General features: G+C 42.9%; 1 protein-coding gene across 2 annotated transcripts in view; it reads right to left on the reverse strand.

The window, feature by feature from the left end:
• Positions 1-13656, reverse strand: part of LOC100380688 (calcium-dependent secretion activator 1) — a 158518-nt gene extending 144862 nt beyond the window's left edge. For both annotated transcript variants that reach the window (XM_082967611.1, XM_082967610.1), the window contains exon 1: positions 12997-13656. In XM_082967611.1, coding sequence (XP_082823737.1) covers positions 12997-13344 — 348 coding nt within the window. In that variant the 5' untranslated portion in view covers positions 13345-13656. The remainder of the gene's footprint in view (positions 1-12996) is intronic.
• Between the last annotated feature and the right edge of the window lie 3424 nt (positions 13657-17080).

Below are 17080 nucleotides of genomic sequence, written 5' to 3' on the forward strand. Positions count from 1 at the left end.
ATCCAGGGTTTCCTCCCAGGTCCGGTCATCCTGCCTACGCTGCTTGGTCCTTTTGTGGTGGGATCTTCTGTAGCGGTTGTCCAAAGGAGTAGACCAAGGCGCTGCGTGGTATGTGTTCATCTTGATATTTTATTTAAATCAGAACACTTAAACAAAATAATAAACAAAGGTAAACGACCGTCACATCTTGCAGGATTACCGAGCAGTACAAAAATAAGATCCCACAACTCAAGGAGGGAAAAAGGGCTGCCTAAGTATGGTTCCCAATCAGAGACAACGAATGGCAGCTGCCTCTGATTGGAAACCATACCTGGCCAAAACATAGAAATATAAAACATAGAATGCCCACCCCACACCCTGACCTAACAAAATAGAGAAATAAACCGTCTCTCTCAGGTCAGGGCGTGACACGTACAGTCAATAACACAATAGAAAGAAAAGAAAGTCTATATACAGTGTGTGTAAATGGCATGAGGAGGTAAGGCAATAAATAGGCCATAGTAGCAAAGTAATTACAATTTAGCAGATTAACACTGGAGTGATAGATGAGCAGATAGTGATGAGCAGATGATGGTTTGTAAGTAGTGATACTGGTGTGCTAAAGAGCAGCAAAGTAAATAAAAACAATATGGGGATGACGTAGGTAGATTGGGTTACAGATGGACTATGTACAGCTGCAGCGATTGGTTAGCTGTTCAGATAGCTGATGTTTAAAGTTAGTGAGGGAAATGTAAGTCTCCAGCTTCAGCGATTTTTGCAATTCGTTCCAACACTGTCTTTTATCGATGGTGGTTATGATATCGTTTGTACCTTGAGCGTGGCTGAGGCGCACCCATGACCAGCTCGGAAATCAGATTGCACAGCGGAGAAGGTATGGTGGGATTCTAAATGGTCAGTGATCTGTTTATTAACTTGGCTTTCAAAGACTTTAGAAAGGCAGGGCAGGATGGATATAGGTCTGTAACAGTTTGGGTCTAGAGTGTCACCCCCTTTGAAGAGGGGGATGACCACAGCAGCTTTCCAATATTTAGGGATCTCGGACAATACGAAAAAGAGGTTGAACAGACTGGTAATAGGGGTTGCAACAATGGCAGCGGATAATTTCAGAAAGAGAGGGTCCAGATTGTCTAGCCCAGCTGATTTGTACGGGTCCAGGTTTTGCAACTCTTTCAGAACATCTGCGATCTGGATTTGGGTGAAGGAGAAGCTGGGGAGGCTCGGGCGAGTTGCTGTGGGGGGTGTTTGGGCAGTTGACCGGGGTAGAGGTAGCCAGGTGGAAAGCATGGCCAGCCATAGAAAAATGCTTATTGAAATTCTCAATTATCGTGCATTTATCGGTGGTGACAGTGTTTCCTAGCCTCAGTGCAGTGGGCAGTTGGGAGGAGGTGCTCTTATTCTCCATGGACTTTACAGTGGTCCCAGAACTTTTTTGAGTTTGTGCTACAAGATGCAAATTTCTGTTTGAAAAAGCTAGCCTTGGCTTTCCTAACTGCTTGTGTATATTGGTTCCTAACTTCCCTGAAAAGTTGCATATCACGGGGGCTATTTGATGCTAATGCAGTACGCCACAGGATGTTTTTGTGCTGGTCAAGGGCAGTCAGGTCTGGAGTGAACCAAGGGCTATATCTGTTCCTGGTTCTACATTTTTTGAATGGGGCATGCTTATTTAAGATGGTGAGGAAGTCACTTTAAAATAATAACCAGGCATCCTCTACTGACGGGATGAGGTCAATATCCTTCCAGGATACCCGGGCCAGGTCGATTAGAAAGGCCTGCTCGCTGAAGTGTTTTAGGGAACGTTTGACAGTGATGGGGGGGTGGTCGTTTGACCACAGACCCATAACAGATGCAGGCAATGAGGCAGTGATCGCTGAGATCTTGGTTGAAAACAGCAGAGGTGTCTTTGGAGGGTAAGTTGGTTAGGATGACATCTATAAGGGTGCCTGTGTTTACGGATTTGGGATTTTACGGATTTTATTCATACAGTCATGGAATGACCATCCCTTATTCAATGTTACTAAAGTCCTTCACTATCATCTTGCAGGCCTGTGATGTTTACCCTGTAAGAGCTGAATCGTCCAACCACAGTTCATATGTTCCTGGAGAGGGGTTTATTGATTGGATGTGGTTGTAAAAAGGTATGTGGCCTGTTCCTTTTCAGCTTGGTGTCTTAATCAATTAATGAATCAATAATCCTTCATCATCTGATCACACACAGAGTATTCCCAGCTGTGTAATCATTAGCTGCTGTCCAACTGTGGCATGACCAGGATTCAGTTTCTGGTTAATCTCACGACATGAACATGAAGGTCCATTGTGGTATCATGCTACTATCACCCAGAACCAGGAATTGTATCTTCATTTTTTATTTATTTTACACCGTGTTATGGTTTTATAGGATCTCATTCTTTCCTGTCATGTTCTTCCAGCACCTTAGTATGTACAGTGCATTCAGAAAGTGTTCAGACCCATTGACTTTTTAAAATGTTGTTATGTTACAGCCTTATTCTAAAATGTATTCAATAAATACCTCATAATGACAAACGCTAAAACTGTTTTTTAGACATTTTTGCAAATTCATTAAATATAAAAAACAGAAATAACCTATTTACATAAGCATTCAGACCCTTTGCTATGAGATTCGAAATTGAGCTCAGGTGCATCCTGTTTCCATTGATCATCCTTGAGATGTTTCTACAACTTGATTGGAGTCCACCTGTGGTAAATTCAATTGATTGGACATGATTTGGAAAGGCACACACCTGTCTATTTAAGCTCCCAGAGTTGACCACGCATGCCAGAGCAAAAATTAGGCCATGAGGTCGAAGGAATTGTCCATAGAGCTCCAGACAGGATTGTGTCGAGGCACAGCTCTGAAGAAGGGTACAAAAACATTTCTATAGCATTGAAGGTCCCTAAGAACACAGTGGCCTCCATCATTCTTAAATGGAAGAAGTTTGGAACCACCAAGACTTTTCCTAGACTGGCCCGCGTGGCCAAACTGAGAAATCGGGGGAGATGGGCCTTAGATGGGCCTTGGTCAGGGAAGTGACCAAGAACCCGAAAGTTCATCTGTGCAGCACTCTACCAATCAGGCCTTTATGGTAGAGGGGCCAGATAGAAGCCACTCCTCAGTAAAAGGCACATGACAGCCTGCATGGAGTTTGCCAAAAGGCACCTAAAGGACTCAAACCATGAGAAACAAGATTCTCTGGTCTGATGAAACCAAGATTGAACTCTTTGGCCTGAATGCCAAGCGTCACATCTGTAGGAAACTTGGCACCATCCCTAAGCATGGTGTGGGCAGCATCATGCTGTGGGGATGTTTTTCAGTGGCAGGGACTGGGAGACTGGTCAAGATCAAGGGGAAAGATGAACGGAGCAAAGTACAAAGAGATCCATGATGAAAACCTGATCCAGAGCGCACAGGACCTCATGCTGGGGCAAAGTCTTAAGCACACAGCCAAGACAATGCAGGGGTGGCTTCGGGACAAATCTCTGAATATCCTTGAGTGGCGCAGCCTGACCCCGAACATCTCTGGAGAGACCTGAAAGTACAGTAGCTGTGCAGCAACGCTCCCAATCCAACCTGACAGAGCTTGAGAGGATCTGCAGAGAAGAATGGGAGAAACTCCCCAAATAAAGGTGTGCCAAGCTTGTAGCGTCCTAACCAAGACTCAAGGCTGTAATTGCTACCAAAGGTCTCCAACAAAGTACTGAGTAAAGGGTCTGAATGCTTATGTAAATGTTATATTTCAGTGTTTTATTTTTTATAAATTTGGTCAAATTTCTAAACCGGTTTTTGCTTTGTCATTATGGGGTATTGTGTGTAGATTGATGAGGGAGAAAAAAATGATTTCATCAATTTTAGAATAATGCTTTATTGTAACAATGTGGAAAAAGTCAAGGGGTTTGAATCCTTTCCGAATGCACTGTAATAAGGGAAACTAATGGCAGGACAATTTTGACTATCAGTAAGCCAATTGAAGTCCTCTACACATCAAACCTAAATAATGCAGTCCAAGTGACCAATACGGTATCGGAAGCTAGGCTTGAAAAATTCCAACTTTTCCAAACTTCCCAGGATTGCCAGAAATCCTGGTTGGAACATTCCCAAAATCAGGAGAGAATTTTTGGGAAAGTTATCAGAATCTTGTAGCCCTAGCAGCTACCTAATCTCACCACTAGGTTGTTTAAAGGACTGGCCTATCCTGTCATTCCTGGCAACCGTCTCTTTACAGGATGTCAAGCCATGAGACCTAGAGTTGTTACTAGGCAGACCAAATGGCACTATATTCCGTATGTAATGCACTACTTTTGGCTAGATTTTTGGCCAGGACCAATAGGGTTCTTTTAAAATGTAGGTGAGACAGTCTTCTACCTCATGATGCTACTTTGTTGTCGGAGTGGACTGCGGAGCACTCGACTCGGGCTGGGTGCATCAGATCAAGATTTAGACAGACCACTCCAGACACTATTGTGTCCCAAATGGCCCCCTGTTCCCTACATAGTGCAGTACTTTTGACCATAGGGCTCAGGTCTGAAGTTTTGCACTACAGTATATAGTGCATAGTGTACCATTTGGGATGCAGTCCTACTCTCCTTGAAGATTGGTGTTGCTGGGCTGCATTTAATTCTAGGAACATGATCCCTCCCCTTTGCCCTCCACTCCCATTCATGGATCTTAGACAAGTACATCGTTTCTGCCATATTGCTTTCCCCTACCCAGTCTTGTCAGATCTGTGAAGGGGAGTGAACAAGAGAATATGAAGGGAGGGAACCACTTGAAATGAAATGCACCGCTCCATGGCTATTTAAAACCATACTGCACTACCCACCGCCACCTGTTTCCTTCCTATCCCTGCTTTGATATATCGCCAAGATCTGACCCTGGCTTTCATGTGGCTAATGAGTTGGGCTGATCCACTTCACTTATCTTGTTGTATTAATACAGCCTTAATCCTCCAAATCCTAACCTTCCATCAGGCTCTCTCTGCGCTAAACATGTGTGTCCCAAATTCCCTATTTAGTGCACTACTTTTGACCAGAGCCCATAGGTATATTAGTACTGAGTGTGTAGGGCGTAGTCTTTCTTTTGCTTCTTTCCTTTCCATCTCGTTTCCACTTCAAACACATTACAAAACCTCGAACAGACATGGATAAAAACCTGCACACTTTGTCCCACTATATATATATATTTTTTTTTTTTAAACCTTTTTTTAACTAAGCAAGTCAGTTAAGAACAAAATCTTATTTACAATGAACAGTGGGTTAACTGCCTTGGGTATTTGATCTAGCAACCTTTCAGTTACTGGCCCAATGCTCTAACCACTAGGCCAGTTCCAAATATCATCCAAAGTAAATAGACAAAACACACACAAACACTAGACATGATAATTTCCATACTATTTCCAGAAAGAGCCACGTTGGCACCTCTTCACCATCATCATTAAAAAGCCCTTGAGGACCAAACGACAAGCAGAGGATCGGAGGAGTGAAGTGAATTGCAGAAGCACGACTACTAGATTACAAGAATGCTAACTTCATCAACCTCTCAATTCGCCACTGATTTGCATCTCAATCGTGTTCATAATGAATTCATCAGGCCTGCGCTGCGTAGCTCCCCTGCTCTGGTTCCCTGTTCCCAGGCAGCAGAGGAGGCACAGATGACAAGCAGGGGAGCAGCGGTGGGGCGGTGGACCGAGGAGTTAGGGGGATAGCTTATCTCATGAAGGGTCAGTCAGAGATTGAGGTTTGAATATAGTGCAGGGAATTGGTGTTTCTCAGATGGATCATGGATAGAGGAAGGTAGGTAGAATATGGTGTGAGTAATCCACTGACATCCCTAATACCCAAACAAACTCTAGTAGAGGCATTGTAATGTCACATATGAATACAAATCCTTGTACACAAATTCACATACACCGAATATGTACACAAGTACATGAGCCTATATGCACACACACTGACTCAAATATGTTTGGTGTTTAAGAATAGACCCAATGGCAGCACAGTAATGCAGCAATGTTCACAATATGCCCCTTCTCCCTTTAGCTGAGAGCTTTCTGACTGAAGAAATCATTTTTCACGGGCCTCAAAAGGAAGTGACAGTCAGTAATTGCCCCATTGTGTTGTGTCTTTCACAGGGTCACTGCGCTGCACTTCAAGGAGCAACAGCCCAACTCCTTTTCCTCTGCCTCTGCTGCCTCCTCTGTCTGTCTCTCTTTCCGTACCAAGGCCTGTTTCACACTGATAGCCCAAGTCACTATGTTCTGTTGGTGTGCCAGCCCCAAGTCCTAATAACGGATTATAATGCTGCAGCCTGGCTGCTCCTCTCCTCTCCTCCACTACGCAGCTACACAGAATGGCTTTCAAGTCCTTTCATTACACAAAAGCTTTCAGCGTATTCTGGTGACTAATCTGGAACTATAGGAAAAAAATATAGGCTGTATATTATTTCTAGATGTATCCACCATCGGGCAATTAGGAAGAAATTCTTACGTGAGCCCTTGGTTTGATTATCAATGGGCTTCCAATGGGAAACCTTATATAACAAAAATTACAAAGTATGGTCTCATGACAATGTGTCATGACTATACAACCATCATTTTTTTTAGGAATAAATAATATGTAAATGGATGATGACTACATTATTAATGATAACAATATAGCTTTTAATTTATTTGATTGATCAGTGATCGATGTTTCTTTTTTTAAGGAAATATCTGAAACAACAGGTTCTGGAGAACACCTTTAAGTTCCACTGTAGTGCTTGGCAAGTACCTGTAATTTTAGGCCTTTCCCAATGTGCAAAAACTGGTTGAATCAACATTGTTTCAACATCATTTCAACCCAAAAAATGTATGTGATGATGTTGAATCAATGTGTCAAAACTGATAGAAAATATTCTCTCCATGAAGTCCCAAACTCAGTCACAACAATAGATCTGTAATGAAGTTCAGGGTCGCCTAATGACTTCATCTTTTAGCTAATGGTCTCAGTCAGTAGTGACATTAATGACTCACGGTCCTGAGTAGACTGGGTCAGAGTGTCCCAATATAGTGCACTAGGGCCCATAGGGCTCAATAATAGGGGTGGTATATATAGGGAATATGATGCCATTTGGGATGCTGCGATGGTTCCAATGTGTGGTTCCACTGTGGGGCTCAAAGCATAGGTAGGTAATATGGTAATGACTGGTAAATGTGTCTGTCTGGCTTTTCATTTCCCTGTCTAGAAGTTGAGACCTAACATTAATGACTTACAGTATTATCTGATTTCAACCTTTATTTCAATATTTATATCAGTAGGGCAATGATGCACACATCTAAACCACTCTGCTCAGTGTCCAATGGATTTGTAACCTCTTTCATAGAGACAAATAGTTGGCTATACTGTTCTTGAACTCTTAAAATGTACAAATGCACAACTTTATATATACCTGCATACACGGGATGTATCCTACAGCATGCTATGGCGCCGGACACGTGTCATGTCAACAGGCCTCAGAATTGCCAGGATTCCATTATTAAAGGCAGCATCTCCACTAAAGGATCACAGACGACTACTGTATGTGGCTTCCATTCAATCTATACAAATACTCCATAGGATTGACATACCTGTAGATACAGTTTATACATTCATTTAAAAGCACTAATGCTAGTAGTGATGGGGATAGGAGACAGTGGTGGCTGGTGGCACTTTAAATCGAAGGATGGGCTCATAGTAATGGCTGGAATGGACTGAAATGAATGGAATGGCAACATTCCAGCCATTAATAACAGCCGTCCCTTCACCAAAAAATATAATCAAATCAAATGTTATTTGTCACATGCGCCGAGTACAACAGGTGCATACCTTACCGTGAAATGCTTACTTACAAGCCTTTAACCAACAATGCAGTTTTAAGAAAAATAAGAGTTAAGAAAATATTTCCTAAATAAACTAAACTAAAAATAATAGAGAAGCAATAAAAGAACAATACCGAAGCTATGTTCAGGGGATACCGGTACAGAGTCAATGTGCAATACACTGGTTAGTTGAGGTAATTCAGTTAATATGTACATAGGTAGGGGTAAAGTGACTATGCATAGATAATAAACAGTCAGTAGTAGCAGCAGTGTAAAAAAGGAAAGAGGGTCAATGCAAATAGTCCGGTTAGCCATTTCATTAGCTGTTCAGCAGTCTTATGACTTGGGGGTAGAAGCTGTTAAGAAGCCTTTTGGACCTAGACTTGGCGCTCCGGTACAGCGTGCAGTGCGGTAGCAGAAAGAACAGTCTATGAGTAGGTTAGCTGGAGTCTTTGACAATTTTTAGGGCCTTCCTCTGACACTGCCTGGTGTAGAGGTCCTGGATGGCAGGCAGCTTAGCCCCAGTGATGTACTGGGCCATACGCACTACCCTCTGTAGTGCCTTCGGTCAGAAGCCGAGCAATTGCCGTACCAGGCAGTGATGCAACCAGTCAGGATGCTCTCGATTTTGCAGCTGTAGAACTTTTTGAGGATCCGAGAACCCATGCCAAAACCTTTCAGTCTCCTGAGGGGGAATAGGCATTGTAGTGCCCTCTTCACGACTGTATTGGTGTGTTTGGACCATGATAGTTTGTTGGTGATGTGAACACCAAGGACCTTGAAGCTCTCAACCTGCTCCACTATAGCACCGTCGATGAGAATGGGGGCGTGCTCAGCCATCCTTTTCCTGTAGTCCACTGTCATCTCCTTGGTCTTGATCACATTGGGGGAGAGGTTGTTGTCCTGGGTCCGCACTGCAGGTCTCTGACCTCCTCCCTATAGGCTGTCTCATCATTGTCGGTGATCAGGCCTACCACCATTGTGCCGCTGCAAACTTAATGATGGTGTTGGAGTCGTGCTTGGCCACGCAGTCATGAGTGAACAGGGAGTACAGGAGGGGACTATGCACGCACCCAAGAAGGGCCCCCGTGTTGAGGATCAGCGTGGCAGATGTGTTGTTGCCTACCCTTACCACCTGGGGGTGGCCCATCAAGCAGTCAAGGATCGAGTTGCAGAGGGAGGTGTTTAGTCCCAGGGTCATTAGCTTAGTGATGAGCTTTGAGGGAACTATGGTGTTGAATGCTGAGCTGTAGTCAATAAACAGCATTCTCATGTAGGTGTTCCTTTTGTCCAGGTGGGAAAGGGCAGTGTGGAGTGTAATAGAGATTGCGTCATCTCTAGATCTGTTGGGTCGGTATGCAAATTGGACTGGGTCTAGGTTTTCTGGGATGAATGTGTTGATGTGAACCATGACCAGCCTTTCAAAGCACTTCATGGCTACAGACGTGAGTGCTACGGGTCAGTAGTCATTTAGGCAGGTTACCTTGGTGTTCTTGGGCACAGGGACTATGTTGGTGTGCTTGAAACATGAAGGTATTACAGACTCAGGAACAGATTGAAAATGTCAGTGAAGACACTTGCCAGTTTGTCAGTGCTGCTTGGAGTACACGTCCTGGTAATTCGTCTGGCCTTGCAGCCTTGTAAATGTTGACCTGTTTAAAGGTCTTACTCACATCGGCTATAGCGGGCGTGATCACACAGTTGTCAGGAAAAGCTGGTGCTCTCATGCTTCAGTGTTGCTTTCCTCAATGTGCGTATAGAAGTAATTTCGCTCATCTGGTAGGCTTGTGTCACTGGGCAGCTCACGCCTGGGCTTCCCTCTGTAGTCCGTAATAGTTTGCAAGCCCTGCCACATTCAATGAGCATCGGAGCTAGTGTAGTAGGATTTAATCTTAGTCCTGTATTGACGCTTTGCCTGTTTGATAGTTCGCCGGAGTGCATAGCAGGATTTCTTATAAGCGTCTGGGTTAGAGTCCCGCTCTTTGAAAGCGGCAGCTTTACCCTTTAGATCAGTGTGGATGTTGCCTGCAATCCATGGCTTCTGGTTGGGGTATGTACGTAAGGTCACTGTGGGGACGATGTCATCGATGCACTTATTGATGAAGTCAGTGACTGGTGTGGTATACTCCCCAATGACATCGGATGAATCCCGGAACATATTCCAGTCTGTGCTAGCAAAACAGTCCTGTATCTTAGCATCTGCATCATCTGACCACTTCCGTATTGAGTGAGTCACTGGTAATTCCTGCTTTAGTTTTTGTGTGTAAACAGGAATCAGGAGGATAGAATTATGGTCAGATTTGTCAAATGGAGGGTGAGGGAGAGCTTTGTATGTGTCTCTGTCTATAGAGTAAAGTTCTGTAAAATACAGCCAGCTGTCTATTATTCATGTCGTTGTTCAGCAACAACTCAGTGAAACATAAGATATTACAGTTTGGTTGGTAGGATAGCCTTGAACGGAGCTCATCCAGTTTATTTTCCATTAATTGCACGTTGGCTAATAGGACGGAGGGTTACCCACTCGTCGACTAATTCTCACACCCCTGTATCGGCTTATTTTCTTCATGCGAATGACGAGGATTCTGGCCTGGTCCGGTATCTGCAGTAAATCCTTTGCGTCCGACTCGTTAATAAAGAAAGTGAGTAATCGCTGTTCTGATATGCAGAAGCGCTTTTCAGTCATAAGAGACGGTGGCAGAAACATTAGGTACAAATAAGTTACAAACAACGAGAAAAAAAACACAAAATAGCACAATTGGTTAGGAGCCCGTAAAACGGCAGCCATCTCCTCTGGCGCCATCAGCCTCCTCTGATGGGAGATAATAATATGTAAATGTGCTAAATACACTGCACTTTATCCCATCAGTGGGTAGGCCTACAATGCAGCGCTGTACCCATGCTGACTCATATGAGTCATCAAAGATATGAAGAACAAACGTTCGTCTGCCATTTAATGAACAGGAATTAAGTGAGGCTTCTTCCCGAATGGCAAGCTACATATATTAACTTTATAGTGTAGTGTAAGTGCACTACTTTTGACCAGGCCTCATAGGGTGCGCTATACACTCTTAGAAAAAGGGGTTCCAAAAGGTGATTTGTCTGTCCCCATAAAATAAACCTTTTTGGTTCCAGGTAGAACCCTTTTTGGTTCTAGGAAGAACCGTTTTGGGTTCCATGTAGAACCCTCTGGGGAGGCTGGCAGGTAGCCTAGCAGTTAAGAGTGTTGGGCCAGTAACTGGAAGGTTGCTGGTTTGAATCCCTGAGCTGACTAGATTAAATATATGTTCACGTGCCCTTGTGCAAGGAACTTAACCCTAATTGCTCCTGTAAATTGCTCTGGATAAGAGCATCTGCTAAATTACTAAAATGACAATGTATCTGAAAAGATCTAGATAGTAGCTTTTTTATAAGAATGTATAGGGATAGAGACCTATGCCATTTTGCAAACACTGCAGCCTGCCATTGTACTTTGCAATTAAAAAGATGATAATATGGACATCAAATAGTGGCCTGTGGGATTATAATTACATTATCTTATTACCTCCACCGACCTAATGCAAACCAACACAAACGGCCGTATGTGGCATGCCGGCTTGATTTTACTGATATTATTATATAGCAAATCAACGTGGATCAACAGTTTTGTTTTTGATCATAGGAACAATGGATAGACACTCGTCCAAAACATGCCACAGAATCTCAATTACAATATGTATGACTCAATTTAGCGATTTAGTATTGAAGAAACTGTTATTCCGTTAACCATTAGGGTTATATTTTTGTCGGTATCTTGTGGACATGTTCCGTCGATTGGGCAGCATCCCGCGACGGTTGATAAGTGGCCACCGGTACAATATGTTCTCAAAATCAGCTATATCTAGCCTACACGGTCGCCTATAGGGACAGTTTATATTAGGGGTGTCAAACTTATTTTGCCCCGTGGCCGTATTCGGTCTTCAAGTAGGGCCGGAGGGCCACACTGAAAATTGGTTACCCTATATTTATTTCCTCGTAGTCAAAACTTGCGAAAGATAGTCCATCGTTTTTGGAATTTTCGATATTCCCTGACTGTCTAGTTTTAATTTCGGTGATTATCAGTGAGCCGGAAACAGTCGTGGAAACTGTATAAATGTAGGTCCATTATCATTCCTACACAGTTTCGATTTGGTATTAGTCATTTTAAAGTAGGCTATATTGAGTCCCCACCCGGGAAAAAAAAAATATATAAATATATATATTTAGGCCATAGGTTTTACACCCATGGTTTATATTGAGACGAAATATGGGGGGGCATATTGAAGGCTGAATGTATGCCTATTCACCAAACAGGGAAAGGGTTTAAATAAACCATAATTGACCCTATCTAAATAGTATGGTTCGATGGTATGTGGATCACGTGACACAATCAAATATTGATTGATTAAATAATTACATTTCTATGAATAAATATGTATTATGGTATAGACTGCCTGCAGTCTCCCGGCTAAAAGGAAAATGTGCAGCCCTTCCAAATGTCCTCAATCTTGTCAGGACTTGGGTCTTACTTTAAGTCACCTTGGGAAAATGAATCGAGGGGTCAAGTGATGGCGCAAAAAGGCTAACATTTTATCCTATAACAGGAATAGCACGGCACACAGCTCTAGACCTCAAATGAAAGCTAGTCAAATGGTGATGTCTTCAACTGCAATGACACTGCTTTATTTAGGTTATATTCAACATATTCCCTTCCGCAATATACATTTATAAATGACACGCTGCACGGATTGGACGGTTTGCCAGGCCCCGCGACTGATTACTGTGTGTGTAGAACGGTGTTTTTTTCTCTGCAACATCCATCTGCATGATGGTTGCCTACGTACCCACACCATAGCTGCCTGCGCTTCATATCCTCGCATTATGCATGGCTGAATTCAGCTACATTCTAAATTCATATAAACAGTGTTGGAGGAAAAACCTAATGTTGGTATGGTATAGCCTATCAATTAGATATGATGGTATTGCGTAAGGGTTTGTGGGATGGTAGGTTTATTATTAATGTAGCTTTTATCCGGCCCTGTATGACAGCATCTAGCTAATCATTGCCGTGAAAAGGAGGCTATTCGTTGACATGTGGTGATTTACGTCCCCTCCACCGTGGGTGGCTTACCTTCTGTTGTCGCCTAGCCATATCCGTGGGCTGTTTTGCATTGAAAGGGTAGGCAATGCACCGCATCACAAATACATATAGTTGCAGCTTCTTTTTGCGCTCCTCTTCCTCCTTCTGCAAATTGGCCTCTTCCACCTTCTCCTGCTCGCTGGCAGCAGACGGGCTCGGGCTGGTCGGGCGAGCGCTACTGCGACTGCTGCTGCTGGGCGCAAGCCCGCCGGAGCTCTCGCTCGTCCGGCTTGGAGAGATGCGGGCTCCGCTCTGGGGTGCCGATGCCTCCTTGTGATGGTGTTCCTCCTCGACCATCCCACCATCCGATTCCTCCTCGCTGGATGACGGATCCAACATATCGCTGCCTAGAGAGGATGTAGCCTGGCAGAACTCCTATTTGCAGAAATTGTGAAATTGATACGAATTCGAACAATAAACTGAAATTAAACCGTTATCTGATTCAAAACGAAAGACACCCGAATTTGCTGAGCCTTTTCTTAAGGTTGCCATAAAATACGACTTATGCTTGGAGAGAGAGCTGAGATGTTGCACGCACACAGACACAGCACGGCAATATTTTCCTTCACGGTGACTCGCCAGTCACCGCCACGGATGTGCGAGAAGGAGGTGGGAGAGAAAGGGAGGAGGGGCGCGAATGAGTGAAAGTGGCTCCTTCAATGAAAAACGCAAGCGATTGCCTCTTCCTGCCAGTTGAGCTCTAGAATTGTTGGACGAGGTCGCGCAGGCGTAAGGAGAGGAGCTGGCCATGGTGCTGAATCTGTTCTTTGGCGCCTGCCTTTCGGTCGGTCGCGTGAAACGGGGTACCGTTGACTTTGAACGAATATCCATTATTGACCTCTGCAGTTGTTGATGTTTTGTTACAGTGTATGTAGGCGTACTGTATTCACGAATCAATTAAATGGAGGTGTAATAGGCTACATGTAAATACGTAGTGAGTGACAGTGGTAGGTTTATTACCATTACTCAGAGCATATATCGCCAATGTATAATTACTATTAGGAATGACATACTGTAAACATAATCTACTGCCCCCCCCCCCCCCCCCCCCGCACAAAAGTACATTCATCTCTAGGAGACAGAACGCGTCTCCTTCCTGAGCAGTATGATGGATGCATGGTCCCATGGTGTTTATACTTGCGTACTATTGTTTGTACAGATGAACGTGGTACCTTCAGGCGTTTGGAAATTGCTCCCAAGGATGAACCAGGCTTGTGGACGTCTACCATTGTTTTCTGAGGTCTTGGCTGATTTCTTTTGATTTTCCCATGATATCAAGCAAAGAGGCACTGAGTTTGAAGGTAGGCCTTGAATACATCCGCAGGTACACCTCCATTTGACTCAAATTATGTCAATTAGCCTATCAGAAGCTTCTAAAACCATGACTGCATTTTCTGAAATTTTCCAAACGATTACAAGCATATTGATACACATGGTGCAACCACCATCAAGCTTGAAAACAGGGCCGCAAATAACATGAATGTTACATATAAGGTATGTAACGTTATAAGTATAATCGATTATAATTAATTACGCATTGTAAGATTTGTTATGAGCATGCTGTATGACTAGCTATTACTGTGACCATATTGCCGCCACACCTGCGGTAACGAGTCACGAAGGCAAATTCCAAATGACCGTTTAGTCACGGTAATTAGGCTTCTCAAAGCTCTGATGCCATTGGTCATTAGTAGCAGACCAAACTTCCTGACTGCCTCCTACTCAGCATTCTACTGTGCCTCGAATCACTCTGACATCAATGCAAATGTCATCTAAAATTGAATCAATCACTTCACGAGAGCCCATGAGCTCATGTTGCGCAACATTTCTATAGGGGACATTACAGCCAAACAAAGGTGATGCCACCGGGAAATTCGAGGCATTATCAAGTGCTTGTCAAATTGTGAATGAGAGACGGATGAAGGGTTTACAGACTGCGCAAAAAACAAAGCAGAGGTCATGCGTTTCATGCAACTTTTTTCAAATCGTCATTAGAGTTGCATCATGCAGTCTTAGAATGTATTAAAATCAAGACATATAGCCCAACGTTTCTGTCACAACGAAAGTTACATTAATAACTCTACATTTAGAATATAGGAGTACGTGTTTCTTTGTTAACCGCTCAACACAGAATACTCCCTCAAATCGTTTGGAGAAAATGTCATTCCTATTTTATTCAGCTTTGTTCTATTGTATTCTTCATACTATAAAATAATGCTAAGGATATATGGCATAGCCAGATCAGGACCTAACACATCTGAAATAGACTACATTTTTCTTGTTTCTTTAGACCTGTCTAAAATAAATAATGGATTTATTGTGAAGGTGAAGGCTATATTACATGGATTTATTAGACGTGTAAAATGTAGATGTTCCAAAGGTCTGCATCAGTGGCTATGTGTGGAAGCCAGGATTCTAAATGTGCTTAGATTAATTAACGGTCAGTTACTATGAGACCGGCAGTTATTTGCTTGACAATCACCAACTGACAAAATTTCACCAACGCCACAGAACCTATGTACAGTATGGCCCTCTTATAATGTCCCGTAAAGTGTTACCAAAAATATATTTGGATCAAGATCAGTTGATGCTAGAGCACCAAACAGCATAAGCTTTTTTATAGCACTGTACACACCCTATTTATAATTCTATGACTCACTCGCACATGAAAAAGCATGTGCGAGTAAGGAGGCCTACAAACCTGACTCAGTTACACCCGCTCTGTCAGGAGGAATGGGCCAAAATTCACCCAACTTATTGTGGGAAGCTTGTGGAAGACTACCCGTAACATTTGACCCAAGTTAAACAATTTAAAGGCAATGCTACCAAACACTAATTGAGTGTATGTAAACTTCTGACCCACTGGGAATGTGATGAAAGAAATAAAAGCTGAAATAAATCATTCTCTCTACTATTATTCTGACATTTCACATTCTTAAAATAAAGTGGTGATCCTAACTGACCTAAGACAGGGAATTTTTACTAGGATTAAATGTCAGGAATTGTGAAAAACTGAGTGGTTGTCGGTGAGGAAATCTCTGTCTAGACTTTGATTTCAAACTCTGGTTACTTTTCAAACTCAAGCATGCATCCCAAATGGCACTGTATTCCCTATTTAGTGCACTACGTTTGACCAGAGCCCTTTGGGAATATAGTGAATAAGGTGCTGTTTGGGATGCATGTCTTCGGCTCTGGTAGTAGGTCTATGCATGCAGTGCTTTAGAAAGTACTCACACCCCTTGACTTTTTCCACATGTTGTTGTGTTACAACCTGAATTTAAAATTGTGTTCGATAAGGGAATAGGGTGCCATTTGGGTTTCACATTAAAGAGTGTTTTTATTTACTTTTTCCTTGTCCTCTTTGCATTTTATGTTGAGTTTAAAATTCAGAGTTTGCTGTCCATACATTGAATGGAAGCTATCTATGGTGGAAAACAAAATTGATTGTACATTTTGATGATGGAAGGAACTAAAAACAAATCACTGTTTTGGATTTCTCTATGTAGCAACTGGCCCTCCATTGGTTCATACTACTGCGTAATACTATCAATTACCTTGTCACATCTAACTACAGCACTGCTTATGGCATCTTGTTCTCTCTGCCTGCTTCCCAAATTACACCGTATTTGGAAAGTATTCAGACCCCTTGACATTTTTTTTTACGTTACAGCCTTATTCAAAAATGGTTTAAAATAGTTTTTTCCCCTCATCAATCTACACAAAATACCTCATAATGACGCAAAAACAGGTTTTTAGAAATTTTTCCTAAATTATTAAATATGAAACTGAAATATTACATTCACATAAGTGTTCAGACCCTTTACTCAGTAATTTGTTGAAAAGCCTTTGGCAGCGATAACAGAATCGATTCTTCTTGGATATGACGCTACAACCTTGGCACACTTGTATTTGGGGAGTTTCTCCCATTCTTCTCTGCAGATCCTCTCAATCTCTGTCAGGTTGGATGGGGAGTGTCACTACACAGCTATTTTCAGGTCTCTCCAGAGATGTTCGATCGTGTTCAAGTCCGGGCTCTGGCTGGGCCACTCAAGGACATTCAGACTTGTCCCGAAGC

This window comes from Salmo salar, chromosome 22 (assembly GCF_965601325.2).
Source record: "Salmo salar chromosome 22, fSalSal1, whole genome shotgun sequence".
NCBI lineage: Eukaryota > Metazoa > Chordata > Actinopteri > Salmoniformes > Salmonidae > Salmo > Salmo salar.